The sequence below is a fragment of the Vulpes vulpes genome, chromosome 8 (genome assembly GCF_048418805.1).
Source record: "Vulpes vulpes isolate BD-2025 chromosome 8, VulVul3, whole genome shotgun sequence".
Classification (NCBI taxonomy): domain Eukaryota; kingdom Metazoa; phylum Chordata; class Mammalia; order Carnivora; family Canidae; genus Vulpes; species Vulpes vulpes.
Window position 1 is genome coordinate 104,981,964 of NC_132787.1, and position 18,260 is coordinate 105,000,223.

The 18,260-nt window shown below is 36.5% G+C and overlaps 1 protein-coding gene across 10 annotated transcripts in view; it reads right to left on the minus strand.

Moving 5' to 3' along the window:
* Positions 1-401: 401 nt before the first annotated feature.
* The window catches only part of TAF1B (TATA-box binding protein associated factor, RNA polymerase I subunit B), a 67,187-nt gene continuing 49,328 nt past the window's right edge, over positions 402-18,260 (minus strand). For all 10 annotated transcript variants that reach the window (XM_072767738.1, XM_072767733.1, XM_072767732.1 and 7 more), the window contains 7 exons: positions 16,858-17,005; positions 14,826-15,003; positions 14,224-14,270; positions 12,104-12,194; positions 9,759-9,829; positions 8,516-8,738; positions 402-3,303 (listed from right to left, as the gene is read on the minus strand). In XM_072767738.1, the coding sequence (XP_072623839.1) occupies positions 3,105-3,303; positions 8,516-8,738; positions 9,759-9,829; positions 12,104-12,194; positions 14,224-14,270; positions 14,826-15,003; positions 16,858-17,005 (957 nt within the window). In that variant the 3' untranslated portion in view covers positions 402-3,104. The remainder of the gene's footprint in view (positions 3,304-8,515; positions 8,739-9,758; positions 9,830-12,103; positions 12,195-14,223; positions 14,271-14,825; positions 15,004-16,857; positions 17,006-18,260) is intronic.

Here is an 18,260-nt window from a genome sequence, read left to right on the forward strand (position 1 = left end):
GAACAAAAGGCCAACATGCCGAGAATGGCAGAGCAAAAACAATCTGTGTCCTTGATAACACTGTTGAGCCACTGAACCAAATCTGGAATGCCTTACTTCCAGAACATTTATGTTACAATAAAAAAAACACACACTTCTGGTTTGATAGTTAGGGATTTTGTTAATTGCAGCCTAAAAGCATTTCTTCCCATTCTATGTTGTTTATTTTTGGACCTTACTGATATGTGATTCAGCAGTGGTTTTCACATTAGTGTGCATCAGAATCACCTGAAGGGTATGTGGAAACATAAACTGAGTGTCCAAATTGGCAGGTCAGCGATAGGGCCTGGAATTTTGCATTTCTAGTAAGTTGTCAGGTGACATCAGTGTTGTTGGTACAAGGATCACACTTTGACAACCACTGTGGTAACTACTCAAGACATTTTTATTGAATTAAATTTACCAAAATATCTACAACTCTTCCTTCTGGTAATGGAGAAAAGAAAGCTACAGAACATTTCTTACAAACATGGATGCAAAAATTCTTAATATTTCAGTAAATCAAACTCAACAATATGTAAAAAGGATGAAAGATCATGACCAAATGGGTTTATCCTAGGAATGCAAGGCTGGTTTAACATTTGAAACTCCATTGAATTTCTTATTAACCATATTATGAAAGCCATATTAATTGGCTAAAAAAGAAAAAAACATACTATCATCTCATAGATTCAGGAAAAGCATCTGAAAAACAACAACAACAAAAAAACACAACATAATTCCTGATTAAAAAAAAAAAAAAAAACCTCACTGCAATCTAGGAGTAGAAAGCAACCTGGCTGAACAACAATTAGCATTCATGGAGACCTCAAACTCTCCAGAAGATCCCATCTGGCCTCACAGTTTTTAAATATGACTTATATTCTGATGCTCCCTACATTTACATTACCCCAGACCTCTGAACTCTAGACCCCTGCCCCTCCAGCTTTAGACTTGGACATCTCTCTGATGTCTAACAGGCATCTCAAACTCAACATGCCCCAAACACTTCCCAATCCCCACTCACCTGAGTTCCCCTGTGATGTAGGGCCTAAAATTAAGGCCTGGTATCATGTGCTGCTTTGACATCTGGTGAAACTGGGAAGTACCCAAAATGGCCTAACTTTGACTTCCCCTCCCCACTCTGGTCCCACAGATCCCGGGGCTGTAATCAAACACACCTTATCAAGAGGACCAGGGGAGTTCCTCCAGGCCCATGGGATTATTCAAACAAGCCAGTCACACCCTCTGGCAGGAACCAGGGGGCACTCCATTCCCCGATACAACAAAGCCTGCCTCCCTATCCCTGGTTGTTCACTGTTCCAAGCATGACCCTCGTTGGGCCTGCATAGTGTGCTGCATCCTCTCCCAGGTGGGAAGTACATGTGATTAATTACCTAGTCAATCTCATCTATTCAATGCTGGGTAGCCTGTTTGGCTATTCCTGCAACCCTATAACACAAACTGGGTGATTAGGGGGAAATTAAAGCAGCCCCGTCTTAATAAATGGTACAGGAAAAAAATTGGGGCATTTTGATTTCTCACATAACCAATCTATCACCAAGTCCTTATTTCATAAGTGTAAACTATACCTAGGACTTAATCCCTTCTTAACACTTCCACTACAATCTCTGTAGTTCAAATCACCATCTCTTGCCCAAACCAGAACAGTAGTCTGTATTGTGGCCTCTACAATCTATTTTCCCCTGCAATCTATTCAGCACAGAGTAAAGTAGTCCTTTTATGACATAGATCTCATCACACCATTCGTTTGCTCAGAATTTTCTAACGGCTTCCTGAGACACTCTTGGGATAAAAGTCAAGCTCTTACCATGGCCTTGAATGCAAACTCTTCCATTTCATGTGCTACTACTTTTTCTGACAACCCTAATACTCCAGCTGCCCTGAATAGCCTATTCCTTGAATCCGTCAAGCATACTACTGCCTCAGAGCCTTTCCATGTTTCCTTTGCCTGAAATAACCTTCCCCCAGAGGGCAATGTGGCTTACTCCCCTGATTGAACTTCAGACCAGTTGATTTCTGCTCAAGGTCACCTTCCAGGCACCTTAACCACTTTTTATAATCACCCCTACCTACCTTGCTTTTTTCTTCATTGCACCTCATTGGTCCAACTATCATATATTTGTTTACTATTTCCCCCCGCCCAATTAGAATAGAAGATCCTTAAAGACAGGGACCTCTTTTAACTATTCCATCTCCAATGCCCAGAATATGCCTGGAACACATCCGCTATTTGTTGCATGAATAATCTGTGAACAAGAATGCCTCATTTTTCAATATCCTCACCTGATCTTATAAACCTTTATAAATCTCTGGTAATCTAACATGTGGGCAATAGTATATATTTTAATTTGTATCATTTTTTGGGTTGGCCTTTGTATCTCTTTTCTTCCCCTTGAAGGCTATCTTTTCATATTCCTTGCTCAGCCTGTCTTTTTGCTCTTGCTTTGCCAGAGCTATTGATACTTTAAAGAAGTTACTCCTTTGTCTGTCATATGCTGCAAATATATTTTCCTAGTTTGCCATTTGCCTGTGACTTTGTGGTCACATTATCAATTTTTCCTTTTTGGCTTCTGGTTTGGGGGCATGCTTAGAAAGTTCTCCCCTGTTTCAAGATCATCAAAGCAGCCATACTTGTTTTCTTCTAATACTGTAACATATATGTATATGTAAAACATTATGATATTTAGATCCTTGATCTATCTGGGATTTTCTTTAGGGCATAAAGAGTAAGGAAGTGATCTAGTTTAAAAGCAAAGTTAACCTAAAAAAAAGGGCAAAAAAAAAAAAAAAAGGAAATTTAAAATACAATGCATAGAAATTTCTGGATACCATTTATAAAACTTACTGTTTTAATCTTCTCAAAAAATATTCATAATTTAAAAAATAAATTCAAACACTGTTTACTTATTTTCCAATACACATTTTATAAGCACATTTGATATATATATGTGTGTGTACATATAATAAAATTCTATTTTCCATAATTCTCTAGAATATTATAATTTGACATTATTATCACTATTAAAATGTTTTCCCAAGAAAGTTTGTTTCATTTTTCTCAGTTATTTTCTCCCTTTCCTGGATCTTGATTTCTTTTTCGTTTTACTATATTTTGCTTTAAAAAGTCTCTTTTCAATTAAGCTCACTTCTTCATGGAGAGAAGATGTCTTTATTCTTAGCAGGAAGGAGAAGAGATTTATTATAAACTGATAACTCCGTGAAAAATTTGATTCTTCATAGGTTGTCACATGTTTACAATAGCTAGAAAGGGAAGAAAAAGAAGTTATCTTAAAATGACCATTTGACATGTATCTATCTATCCCTGAAACATCGCCCAAACTAGCAAATACATATAGTTAGGCTTAAAATAGTACTCAGAGTTGGAATGAAACTCGGAACAATTTGGTAAAACAACTTAATTTTACAGAGGAAAAATGTTAGCACCGTCCCTGGGTTAGCTACCATGCCAGGATAATAGAGCCAGGTCTCACAATTCCTTACCCACAAGTAAGGAATTACTTACTTGTAATTCCATTACTTACTCCATTCCAGATGGGCTGCTTCTTTTTACCATGCTCAAGGCAAACAATAGCATACAGGAAGAGATTCTGAGCATATTTTCAAAATAATCCCTAATCCCCACCCAAAATAACACACCAGACATGATAATGTAGCCTATAATCTTGCACTATTATACAAAGAAGAGATTACAAAGCAATTTCACTTATCTTAAAAGTAGATCAAGTGCCCAACTACCACCAAATCTCTAATTATGAATCTCTAACACCCCATCTCTAACTATACCAAGGTGTAGGCAATCCAGGGGACAGAGGAACATGTTAAATGGTATCATAGGTTGTAATCAGCAAAAGGCAGACTACGAAATTGTATAGGACACAAGACCTGGATTATTCAACAAGTAATTTTTTCCCTGCAGGGAAAAAAAAAAGACCTAAAAGGGGAATTTACTAACCCCAACAATTAAGGGATATCTCAGCTACTTGCAAAATAAGGCCCAATGTATGGGCCTTATTTGGATTAACTTATATTAAAAATTTCATAGCAATTGGGAAAGCCTAAACATTGACTGAATGTTTGATAATATCAAGGAATTACTATTCATTTTTTAATGTGTGATTGATGTTTATTGTGGTTTTGTTTTTAAAAATACTATGACATTTGAAAAAAAAAAATACTATGACATTTGAGATATGCTTCCAAATAATCTGGAGGCAGGGGTGGAGGAGTGGGTTGGCATGTCCAAAGCAAGTCTAGTAATGTTGACAAATGTTAAGGCTGAATGACAGGCACATTATACTATTCTATTTTTTAATATACTTGAAATTTTCCATAATAAAAAGCTTTAAAAAAAACTTAACCCTACAGAAGATATGAACCCTTAGATATTAAGACTTATATAACATATATGGTCCTAAGTTCCTGAAAGTTTATGCATGCCTGAAAGTTTGTATGTACACCACAAAATTCTGCCCCTAACAGTTGTGACTAGGATAACTAGGCTTAGTTCTCTCACCTGTAAAACAGGAAAAAATAACAGTGCCTACCTCACAGAGTGAACAAAGTATTGAATGAGAATACATATCAAGCACTTAACCCAGTGGTGAGCACACAGTAAGGGCTCAAAAATGCTCACCTCCACTAGGTTCTTTTCAAATCAGTTTTTGTTTTCACTTAAAAATCTTAAGATTACTTTAACAATCTACAATAAAGCCCAAACCCTACCATATTCACTAATAGGGCATTTAGCCTCAACTACTCATTGCGGTAACAGAAATCAAATATAAGCCATTCACAGGAATTCTCACAAACTGGTGGCCTCTTGCTTTTCTTTTAAATTTCAGCAATTGTAAGAGAGATTCTTCCAGACAAACGGTTATAACAAAAAGGGTAAAAAAGTAATGTTTCTTTTACTTAGGGAAGCTCTATTTCTACACCAGAAAGATAAGAAAAGGTATACAAATTATTTGCTCCCATAAGACTTTTAAGTTGAATCATGAACAATACCTTGTAAGAATTACATTCTTTATCACAAACTCAGAAAACTATCCTAGAGTTATAAGCCATAAAACTGAATATAACATACAATTCGTTGTTGCCAAGTATTTTGCTGTGCATAGAACATGTGCCAACAGATGTTCTTGAGCCCTGACATGGAAAATAAATGTGTGGCAAATGGATGCTGTCAGAATACATTCATACAAACAATTTTATGCAAAGGGATAAGCACAGGTTTACATTTAAAAGAAGGGTGTAAAGGTACAGTCTCCCCAAGTCCATATACATACAAAAATAAATAAACCTGCTAACACAAGTTAATGTTTTGGTGGTCTGAAAGATACTAGATGTTCAAATTTGACATATGATTGGGTACTTTTTTTTTTTTTTTACTCTAAAGTATTAGTTAAAATCTTTTAAATTCAAATCAAATGTTTGTGGGATGTGTGTGTATGGGGGAGTAAGAGGGCATCCAAAGCCTCTCCATTTCCTGTGGATGGCAATTTGAAGTACTTCTTCTTATGGAAGGAAAGAGGAACCACCTGCCCTACTCACGGAGGCCTAGGATAGATACTTGATTAGCCAGTGCCTACAATGGGTTGTTAGACCTAGCTAATTGTCAGTAACTGGCCAGCTTAGAGATTGGTACTTCTACAAATGTGAGGAATATTAAGGGTATTTAAATTCATGAAGACTGTTAGTTCTGCCTCAGATAAGAAGCATAAACAACTTTTTGTATCTGAAGTGCTCTTATGGCCTTTCTCTGCTTAGTTCTTAAGGCCTGAGTGTGAAGGTTCTCATAATTATTTTACTGTACGATGCTTGTCTCTTGAACCCTCAGACATGAGTCCTTCTGTGGAACAAAATTCTCTATACAGTTGAAAATTTGCTTTCTGAAGCATCAAAACACTTCATTTTAACCATATTGTATGGACATCTTTTAAAACTGAGTTACATGCTATTTGGTTATTTAAACAGAGCACACAGCATCTCTTTCTTTTTGTTTGTTTTTTTTTTTTAGCCTTTACAATTATGGTATTATAAGTTGTTCACTTTTATTGTAAAAACATTAGAAAATACAGCTAAGAGAAACAAACCCAAAGAGAATGCACACAGCATTTTGGGTCATGCTCTGTGTTATAGTTGAGACCCCCCATTAGGCTTATTTTGTTAGGTGGAGCAATTAAACAGTGGTCATGAATGAACTTTCAGTCTGCTGGAACTTGAGTTCTTTTGTCTGCTTCTGATTCTGATGCTGGCTCCTCTCTCATTTGTCAAGTGGATGTCATTTATGTTTGCAGTCAAGATGATTATCAGTGGAGCACCTCACAGTCTCTGTCCTTTGTTTCCTTTGATGATTAGGAATTTGGAAATCAGACATCTTAGCCTGACAGAAACACACCTGAAGGCAGAGTAAGCTGGCTCGGAGTGAGGGGCTTAGGGATTTTCTGAGAAAAGTGCATTAGCTCTAGTCAGGGACTTTGTGACATTTTTATTGGTTAGCAGGAGCCTTTTTGGCTTACTCTGTGGTTCTAGACTATGGTCTAAATAGGCAAGGTTGACAAAATTTTGGTGCATAAAGTCATGATATCCCTAATGCTTCATCTATAGGTTATAATTTTTAGCCTTTATAGTTCATGCAGAGAAAAAAAATCTCAGCTGTTTCATCTCCAACTATACAAGGTCTATTTGTAACTAATTTTCTTATATTACTGTATTAAATCTGTGAAGATTTAGAAAGACCTAGAAATACACTGATTGCACCATAAAGGTAGAAGCTCCCCCCTAACTCACTCAGGACTAATTCCGCAGGCATGAGAGATAGAAGGGCGCCAGAACACCACTTCCTAACTTACAGGTCTCATGCTGGTGCTCCTCACCAGCCAGCACACTACAACCTTTTCTCTTCCTTCTGATGAAATCTTAAAATCGGAAAAAGCCATTGCACTGACCATTGCACAGGAATGTAACACCTCAGACGTGGAGTTGACCCTGGGGTTTAGATTCCAGCCTTTCCCTGTTCCTACTGTAAAGACAGCGCCACTCTGTAGTCATTCTAGACTCAGCTAAACTTTTGGTGAGTAGTAAATTTTCATACAAATTGCTTTATTTTATTATCTCCTAATGTGTTTTCTACATTTTACTTATCTTTGATTGATACTCAACTCAGGAAGAGAAACTCTTTAATAGAAAATTATGTTTTATTTAAAGTAATGATCAGTTACCATATATTGAGAATTACTATATGACAGACACCAGAATCTCATTTAATTCTCATACTCTATTTTCTATACATTCAGTCAGCAAAAAACTGGTGAGCACCTACTATATACTAGGCTCTGTTCTAGCCTCTGGGATTTTTCATTAATTAAGACAGAGTCTCTGCACTCAAGGACCTTATATTCTATTCTAGTGTGAGGAGGTAGACAAAAAAGCAAAATAAATATATAATAATCTATTTAATACTGTTAAGGGCTTTAAGAAATAAAACACAGGCATGGGGGGTAGAGAATGATGAGGTGTGCATGTGAGGGTGAGGGGAGAGTAGGTGCTATTTTAGACAGGATGGGGAAGTGGAATTTGAGCAAAAACCCAACAGGACTGAGCCCATGTGGATACATAAGGAAAAGCATTTCAGGCTGGAGGCCTAACATGTGCAAAGGTCTGTGTGGGAAGTGTGCTTAGCAAGTTCAGGGAACAGTGAGGAGGTTGACGTGAACAGGGGCAGTGAGCACAGAGCAAAGGAGGTAAGCAAGGAAGGTCAGAGAATTGTAGGGGCCTGTAGGTCCCTTAGGGTCTTTGAACTTTACTCTGAATAAGATGGGAGCCATTGGAGGTTTTAAGAAGAGAAAAAAGATCAGTATTACATGCTCTCCGTGCCATGGGAAAAAGATAAAGATATAAGCTCCCTCATAATTCACTCATGGGCTGGTTTTATAATTGGGAGAGAGCAACAAGGATGGTCAACAGCTTTCTCACAATAAGCAAGTGGCAGCGTTGGGATATGAACAGCCCAATTCATTCACACGTCCTCTTCACTGCTGGGAAATTGCCTTATAAACAATTTCCATGTATCAAGAGTGAGATTAGTATAAAATGAAATTAGTATAAAAATATGAAGTCACAATGAAAAAAGTCTTTATAATCTAAAACTTTTTCCAGCTTTACTGAGATACTTTCAACATGCAATGTGTATGTTGTGAAATGATTATCACAATAAGGTTAGTTAACACCTTCCTCCCTAAAACTCTTAAACAAGACTCAATGTATAATTCCAATTTTCATGCTTATAAGCCCAACATCTTCTAATTCCAAGAAATAACCTATCTGGTTCTTATTATAGTCAACTGTAATTCTACGTGATTTTTTTTTTAACTAGAAAAGAATACTACTTCATGCCAAACTAGATATTTCATGATGTTTTTTTTATCCTTTGATTTCTAAAAGCATCACATACCTTCTACAGAATTTCTGTGTGCTAAGCCAATATAGTGAATTTTTGGTTGTCAGTGACTGGCCTTTCTTCTTCAGAATCCCCTGGAGGCCATGTCCGTGGAAACAGGTTCTAGTAGAGTCTCCTTCAGTCCAGTTGAACTGAAAACTTGAAGGCCTTTTTTTTTCAACAGTTGGTACTGAATCAACAAGTGTGCTAAATTGTTTTTGTAGATTCACCACCATTTCTGGAAATGGAGGACAAAAGGAAAGAAATCAAATAAAAACTAATGTTAAATCATAGATGAGTTTAGTTGTTAGTCAAGTACTAACATTACTTTCTTAGTTTTGATAAATTCATCATGACAATGCAAGAGGACAACAGGAGGGAGTTGAAACTGGATGAGGGGCATTGGGGAACTACTTAAAAAAGGTTAAAATGGTAAATTTTGTTATATATTTTTAACACAATGAGAAAAAAAATGAACAAGACAATCTACAGGCAATTCTCCACTTTCTCTCTGAAAGTCATACAAATATAGGGTGATTTTAGATTTTGGTGGGAACTTAAGTTCTGTTTTAAAGAATGCAATGTTCCTGAAACAGATTCCTCTGGAGATTTACGGAGGATGATATTTCTTTGGATGAGTGTTGGAATATTTGTTGAAGAAGTAAAATAATCCCTCAGTTTTTTTTTAAGTTTATTTATTTATTTAAGTATTCTCTATACCCAATGGGAGCGGGAAACACAACCCTGAGATCAAGAGTCACATGCTCTAAAGACTGAGCCAGTCAGGTGCCCCTAGGCACACTATTCAAGATATTTATTTATTTTTAAAGATTTATTTATTTATTTGAGAAAGAAAAGGAGAGCAAGAGAGAATCACAAGCAGGTGGGAAGGATAGAGGGAGAGGCTAGAGGCAGACTCCCTGCTGAGCAGGGAGCCCAATGCAGGACTTGATCCCAGGACCCTGGGATCATGACCTGAGCCAAAGGCAGACACTTAACCGACTGAGCCACCCAAGCACCCCAAGTCAAGATATTTAGCTTTTCTTTCTTTCTTTTAATTATTTATTTATTTATTTACTAGAGACATAGAAAGAGGTAGAGAGAAGCAGGCTCCTCGAGGGGAGCCTGACATGGGACTCGATCCCAGGACCTCCAGAGCCAAAGGCAGATGCTCAATCATTGAGCCACCCAGGTGTCCCGATATTTAGCTTTTCTACAACAGTATTGCTACATGGTGTTAAGAGAAAATGCAACACACCTCTTCTTTTATATACTACTCCTTTGTCAATGGATGAGTGGTAGAGGGGCTTTTCGCTTTTCCATAGATACCTGTACAATACAGAAAAACATTTGGAGCAGGTTGGAGAAAAATATATATATAATGGTTTTCTGTTTTCTCATGGTATGAGAATTATTTATACATTCTGGATACAAATCTTTTACCAGATATGTAATGTACACATATTTTCTCCCACTATATGGGTTCTCATTCTCTTAACAGTGTCTTCTGAAGAGCAGATATTCTTTCTTCTGATGAAGTCCAATTTATACTTTTTTTATAGATCATACTTCTGGTGTCATATCTACAAAATTCTGCCTAACCCAAAGGCTGCAAAGATTTCCTGTACATGCCTTTAAATTTTCCTCCATGTTCTTCCCAACATCTTCCATGACAATGGGAAGTCATCAAAGCAACCTCTTAAGCTGTTATTAGGTTTTCAACTACTGTTTACCAGTGTTTTTCGTAATCTCATACATAGGACCCATACTTAGCTACAGAAATTGCTTTAATGACCTTCATCTGACAACATGGAAGATGATGATCAGAATAACAGGCAAAAATTACAAATTTATGTCAACAGTGAGGGTGAGGTAGGGTAAAACAGACAGGTAACAGACCACATACACAGGGGCTTTGTGCCCAAGCCCTAGTCAGCAGTGACTTACATATGGTATCTCACTTAGCCCAAAGCACCTACTCTATACAGAAGAATCTTGGTAATGTATCCCCTGGACAATCTCTTCCCTGACCCCTGGGCTCTCCCTGGAAGATGCCATTTTGAAAACAGACTCTCTTTGGTCACTAAATTCTCCCCAAAAGAGTCACTAAGAGTCACTAAGTCTAAGATGTGTAACTGAACACTGTTCAATTTGGGCTCTAATAGCTATGTCTTCAGTGTAAGTTGGTGCTCAGCTTGAGCTAATGAATTCCTAGTTACCAATGAGATGCCTGAGTGGCATCATTGTTGAATTGTCAGGACAATCCCTGTTGACGCCATAAAAAGGAAGACCCAGTGGCTGGTTCTCCAAGATAGCCTAAGACAACAGAATGAACTTCTGTTCTTCCTGCTACCCTTGTAACCACTGAGACCCAATGACTAAAGAGATATTCCTTCTCTGACAAGGAAGAGGAAGGATCCAGTTTCCTGGGTAACCATAGGCTGTCAGAATAAGTTCAGACCCCACCTCTTTTCTTTCATCATTGTGTATCAAACCTGAATAGTGAGAAACTACTACACCTCTCCCCTTTTTGGCAAGGAGCCTCTTCCCCACAGTGCTTTATTCATCCCCAAAGTCTGTTTCTCTATTTAAAAGCTCTCTTAATATAGAGGATAAATAATCCAGTTCTACCTGTGAAAACTAAATTTAGTTCTCAGAACACAAAGCGGCATTCCTATCCCTATTTCATTGATGAGGATCCTGGAGCTGAATGAATTATCATTTTAACTAATTTGAAGAGCCTTGATTTTTCTCAAAGTATATAAGGTTAGTTGATCAAATGAGTATTACCATAAAGTTACATGAAATCCAGAGATGTTAACTTTTTCTTTAAGTCTTGTAAAGACTCAAAGTTCTAAGGATAGATATAAAACTGTTCAGAGATTAATAGAAAGATCAATACTCTATATTATGTAAGATATAGCATCTACGAAAATTTATGAGCAAACTAACTTTCAGTGCACAGAGGCTAAGAAATCAAGCAACTTGCCCGTGGTCACACAACTTGTCTTAGTGCAATCAGGATTAAACCCAGCACTGTCTGTCTCTACAGCCATCCTCTTTCCACCCTATCAATGAACCTACATCAGAATAAGAGTTCAAAGTCAAATGGCAAGACTGACTGAATTAAATATCCTCTTTTTGTGCTTTCCTCCATTTTGATTTTTGTAGGGATCTTTATTTGGGGGGAATATTCCAATTATGTATGTCACAGGCTGATATTTATAATCTTTCTAATATTGGAAAACAGACGGGAAATGATCAACTTTAAGAAAGGAAGGAGGAGGAATATGAGAAATATAAGTGTGACTCATGCAAATTATAAAAAATTAATAACTAAGTATAATGTGGTACTCTGGATTGGATCCTGGATTGGAAAGAGGACATTAATGGAAACACTGGTCTAATTCAAATAAAATCTAGAGTTTAATTAATAATAACATACACACACAAAAAAAGTTAATGAGAACACAGGGGTTAGGATTTGTAGAAAAAAATGTAATAATGCTAAGGAGTCTAATTGATGAAACTTCAGCTTTCAAATACAAGGTAACAGATTTGGAAATCAAGCAGGTAAACCTAAAACCAGAAGAGACAACATACTTAGCCCTGGCTTCCTCCCACTTTTGTTTTTTCTCATCAATAGATCTCTTCATAACTTGGTACCATTTTCTGAAATCAAACCATGGCTTATCTGAAAGAAATGAAATCAGTCACATTTATAGCCATATACATTACTCATTTGAATCTTCATGCACTGATATAACTAAACATTATGGAGTCACTGTCTCCTTTAACATGGCTTCTGAATTCCTATCTATACTGTGGCCCTACCCAGATTATACTAAAAACTATCTCTTTTTTTTTTTTTGAGACAGCATAAGAAGAGACATTAGAAGATACCTTGTTCAACCTTTTACTTTGTGTAGAGGCTGACATGAAGCAATGTCACAAATTGACTTCTAGCATTAAATCCAAGCTCCTAAAACCAATGAACATATATGTGAAATCTTGAAAGAAAAGTCAAACTCTTAGAGAGCAGAAAAGTAGTTTCCAGGACCTGAGGGATGGGAGGCTGATACAAGGGTACAACATTTTGGCTTTAAGATAAATAAGGTCTGAGAATCTAATATAAGACGTGGTGAGGGATCCCTGGGTGGCGCAGCGGTTTGGTGCCTGCCTTTGGCCCAGGGCGCGATCCTGGAAACCCCGGATCGAATCCCACGTCAGGCTCCCGGTGCATGGAGCCTGCTTCTCCCTCTGCCTGTATCTCTGCCTCTCTCTCTCTCTCTCTCTCTGTCTGTGACTATCATAAATAATAAAATAAAAATTAAAAAAAAAAAAAAAAAAAAGACGTGGTGACTGTAGTTGATCACACTGTATCACATCAAGGAAGTTTGATAAGGAAACAGGACTTAAATGTTTACAAAAGGGACTCCTGGGTGGCTCAGTGGTTGAGCGTCTGCCTTCAGCTCAGGGCTTGATCTCAGAGTTCTGGGATCGAGTCCTGCATTGGGCAGGGAGCCTGCTTCTCCCTCTGCCTGTGTCTCTCTTTCTGTCTCTCACAAATAAATAAATACAATCTTTAAAAAAAAATGTTCACACACAATTACAAAAGATAAAAATGTGAGGTGATAAATGTGTCAATTAACCAGATAGGAGAATCCTTCCCCAGTGTACAAATATATCAAATTATCACAATATGCACTTTAAAGATCATATATTTTTATAGGTCAATTATACCCAATAAAGCTGAAGTTTAATTAAAAAACAATGAACATAAATCCTAGTGAGGGAGGTAAGAAACTAGAATTGAATTTAAGAACTCTTACCTACCCAACTTTACCGAATTGCTCTTAGACCAGACACTGTTAGGCACTAAAGATACATTAAATAGGGGATGCCTGGGTGGCTCAGCGGTTTAGCACCTGCCTTTGGCCCAGGGTGTGATCCTGGAGTCCCGGGATCGAGTCCCACATCAGGCTCCCTGCATGGAGCCTGCTTGTGTCTCTCATGAATAAATAAAATCTTAAAAAAAAAAAAAATACATTAAATAAAACATAAAAAAATAAAAAGATGGCCCTTCCCTCTAGAAACTCACAGCCTACCTATCTATCTTTCTATCATTTATGTTGTGCTTTACTCTACATCAGCTATTCCTAGCACTTTACAGGTACCGGCAGTCTAACAGGGATAGACACATTCGGTCCCCCAGTTTTAATTCCATGTGCTAAACCTGTAACAGATGTGTGAGTAGGAGTGGTTGTGGCAGGAGTGATTAGCTCTGATTGGAAGTGGTGAGGTCAGGAGTAGGTGTGAAGAGAAAGTAGAATCTTGAAGAATAAAGGTGGATGTGAGAGGGATTGAGGGAGTTGGGGAAACATTTCAGGTAGAAGGACCAGCATGAGCAAAAGTTGAGGCATTTGAACAGATGGTACAGTCACAAAACTGCCAGTATGTTCACAGTCTAGTACAGCTAGTGAAGAGAAGCTGGGAGTAAAAAAGCAGGCTGCTCTTTACACATAGTAGGAAATCACTGAAGTTTAGCAGCCTAGGTATATAATTGGATAATTATATGAAGAAATAATTCTGGTAAAAGGTACAATTTGTATTCATGTGTATGTATATGTGTACTTGTATATTTTTCAAAGTTTCTTCCTCACATTTATTGCATCTTTTAATCCACCACTTACAATCACTTTGAATGATAAAAAATTAAATACCTTCTTTGTTCTTTTCATTATATTTCTCAGCAATATTAGACAAAGTCCTGGAAAAAAGCAAATCAATTTATTTTGAAGTCACTTGTTTGAAGATAAATGTTGAATTCTTCTGAAAAAAATGTATGGAATACTTGAAACTGATGCTAATTTTTAATGGAGAAGCAATCACTATACACCCTGCCATTGTTTATTGGCATTTTGGGAGAAGAGACCCTTTTGTTTATTTTCCAAAATAAATAAATAATAATCTTTGAAGTTACATAGCACCAGGAACCTAAAGGCATACAGAAAAACTGCTATGAGATTCCTTAGGATTTGTGTATGATGATTTAAACTCAGGAATCAGTGAAGCAAGAAGAACATGTGATGTACCTAAAAAATAGGAATAAAACATGACACAAAGAACTTACTAAGGTAGAATTAACTCTCTGACAGCTAACTGAGTCCAAATTCATGTTAGAAGTAATTGTCACTACTAGTCAGTGTTCTACAAACAACAGAGGGCCTCTATTTTCTGTTGAGATAATATGTGGATTCCTTTACTCTGAATAATCAGGTGAAAACAGTACAATTTTTTCTTCATAAAACTGACATACACTTACCATTCTAAATTGTCATCCAATAAAAAGAGCAGTTTCAATACTATTACAATGATAGCAACAGCTTGAACATCATATTTAACAGTTTTTGCCATTTTAGCTATGGGATCAAATGTCAGAAAATCCACTTCTCCTATTCCAGTCATTTTTACCACCTGGCAGGTTAAATCATTCATTTCATCTGTTGAAGAATAAAACAGTAAAATATGAATTAAATTCTTCGCCTAACTAGATCATATTAATGTGTACCTCTGTAAGATAAGCTTTATCATCTTAAAACAGGGTACCATGCTAGAACTCAGGATGTGAATAAAATAAACCAAAAAATGATATCTGTATAGAAACACTAATGGTGGAGTCCTGGCAAGGTCTCTCTTTTCCTATTTGGACTTCCTAAAAACATCTACTATGTATAGGATACTTTCTGATACCTAACACACACCACAGGCTAGTTTTCTATCATTTTATACAACTCTCCTGTCTGTGTTTCTATAGCAATTTACATTTACTTGAAACAAAATCTCCTATAAGACCAAAAGCCTGTCTAGGAATGTACACTAACTAGCTGGCTGGCATCTTGGCTAGCACACTAGAAGCCTCAATGTATATTAAACTTGATGTACTGTTTTCCCAAAGAAATTATATGGTACCTTAGCCTCCATCCATTATTCAAGGCTGAATAATGTGGCACTTGGAACCAGAAAGCCTACCTAGTGCCTATATATTTAGGCTTTCCAATCATCAGCTTTGTGACTCTGCATTAGTCACTTAAATTCAGTTTCTTCATTTATAAAATGGGTTATGAGAGAGTAAATTGAGATTAAATAAGATAGTGTAAGTGAATATACTTTGAAAACTCTAAATTACTAAGCACATTTCTTTACTCAGTAATCTAAGTACTTAAGATTTACAACGTTCTATTTTAATTAATTTTAAGTGAACAGCTATTATTTGGAAGAACATAATAAACTGTACTGAATTAAGTTGCATTTCCTACACATATTCAGTCACCATGTCCTGTGGACTCTAGTCCCCCTCTCCATCCAACAGCAAGCATAGGAACCAGACCTTGCCATGAGCCAGTCTGTATCAGTTACATTTTGATAATCCCTTATGTTCTTTCTATTACCCAGTACTACATTTGTATATATATATACACACATATATATGTGTGTGTGTGTGTATATATATATATAACATATATATGTTACTACATATTTTTATTTTTACTGTTGGAATTACACTATATATACATATATAGTTTTGTATATTGCTTTATTAACATATGTATTTTCCTTCCCTATTAACAATATCTTCAATCATTTTTTATATTGCTTAAGCAATAGGATAGCCACACCATGTTTGTATTTTCTCTTAAGAATATAAGTCCTGAAAAAAAAAAAATTTAATTAATTAATTAAAAAAAAAAAAAAAGAATATAAGTCCTGAATTTCTCACATTTCTAGTTTTGTGAGAAATTCAGGGATGGATTCCATCGGCAGATTCCATCAGGTTACCTGCGTCTTGGTATACTGTGAACAAGGTCTGTGTTTCGTTGCCTTAAAGAGTTCACTGTGATCCTATCAGACTTTGACCTCCATTTGTTTTAGGGACTGGAAATAGCATTATGTTACCAAACAATAAAAATATTACCATAAGTTCGTTAACTTCTGCCATACTGTTTATTAGAATTCATTATATAATAATCATGCTTCATGTAAATGATGACTTGCTGTTTTTTTGGGGGGGAGGAAGGTGTCCAACTGATTAATTATTGAAACATTTGTTACTTTAATTGTACTCAGCAAACTTACTGTAAAAACCAAGCATATCCCCAAATCAATTATTTATGAACAATGTCCTTTTAACATTTTTCAGTAGCCTGAAATATCTTAAGAAAGGATAAAGGATAAATTAAGCTTCATGTTACGATGGACTCTGTCAGGTGGGTCTGTGATTTGAGAGGATTCTATATTTTGCTCATTGTAATTCTATAATTCTATAAAAGCTTCCTCACCATATACACCACACTTACCAGGGAGATTGACTTCCATCAAGTATTTCATACACAAGATGTTTGGATGAAGATAGCAGTCTTCAGTTATGTCTGGAAAACGTGGCAAATCTAAGAATTTGGCAATTTCAATCGTTTTTTTATAGATATCCTCATAAGTAGGCCAAGACTGAAACAAAAAATAATCAAGGTAGCAACTTTTGCAACATAAACTATTTTTTAAAATATTTTCTAATTTTAGAAGTAGTACGTATTTACTGAATGAATTTTAGAATGTGGAGAAAAGTTACATTAAGGGGAAAACACCCATAAATCCCTAATATCCTAACAGCAATTTAAAATAGTAATAATGCTAAATTTAAAAACCACTAAAAAATTCCATTTGGCTCATAAAACTCTTACTGGTCTTCCCCATGATACAGTGAAATCATTACTCCTTGCCAGTCACAGAAGAACCAGGGGAAGGGACAAAGCTGTGACCCAAACTAGAGATCTAAAGCCGTCAGGACTGCTCTACAGAACGACTTCCCTCTCACACTTCCTCGCCACACCCTCTCATTCACCTTCAAGTTCATGGCTAACAAATTTAGCTGTTTCACAATATTCAGAAGCTTCAATGTGGGAGCTAACACCAGGGTTTAAGTCTAATAGTTAAAAATGCATAATCCAGGGACACCTGGGTGGCTCAGCGGTTGAGCATCTGCCTTTGGTTCAGGGTGTGATCCCAGTCTGGGGATCGAGGTCCACATTGGGCTCCCTGCGGGGAACCTGCTTCTCCCTCTGCCTGTGTCTCTGCCTCTTTGTGTCTCTCATGAATAAATAAATAAAATCTTAAAAAAAAAAATTAAAATACACAATTCAGGGATGCCAGGGTGGTTAAGTGTCTGCTCAGGTCATGATCCCAGGGTCCTGGGATTGAACTTCCCTGTGTGTCTCTCTCTCACAAATAAAAATCTTAAAAAAAAAACTCTGCATAATTCAACTTCATATTCTCTCATGTAACTGCATATAAAATTGTCTTATAGAATCCAGGAAAATCTATGAGCTACAATAAATGTGTTCTGTTCACTTTAAGATTACCTCTGTAGCTCATCTAGTATGCTATTTTTATTTTTGCAACTTATAAACATCCTTGAAATTAATACTACATATGATTTTTCCTCATTTCCTCATCCATTTTCATAAAAACACTTAATTTGGAATCTATGCAATGTACTTTGGGAAATGTAAAGATGAATAAAACAATGCCTTTAAGGGGTTTATAATCTAGAAAGGGAGATAAGGTATGCGAACATATAGTATAAAATAGAAAGTTATCAAGTGTCTCTAGTGAGATGGTTTTTTTTGTAAGTCTTGTGGAATTTTGGAAAAACTAACATTTCTGATAGGGTAGAAGTCTATTACAATTGCGCCTGAAGACAAAC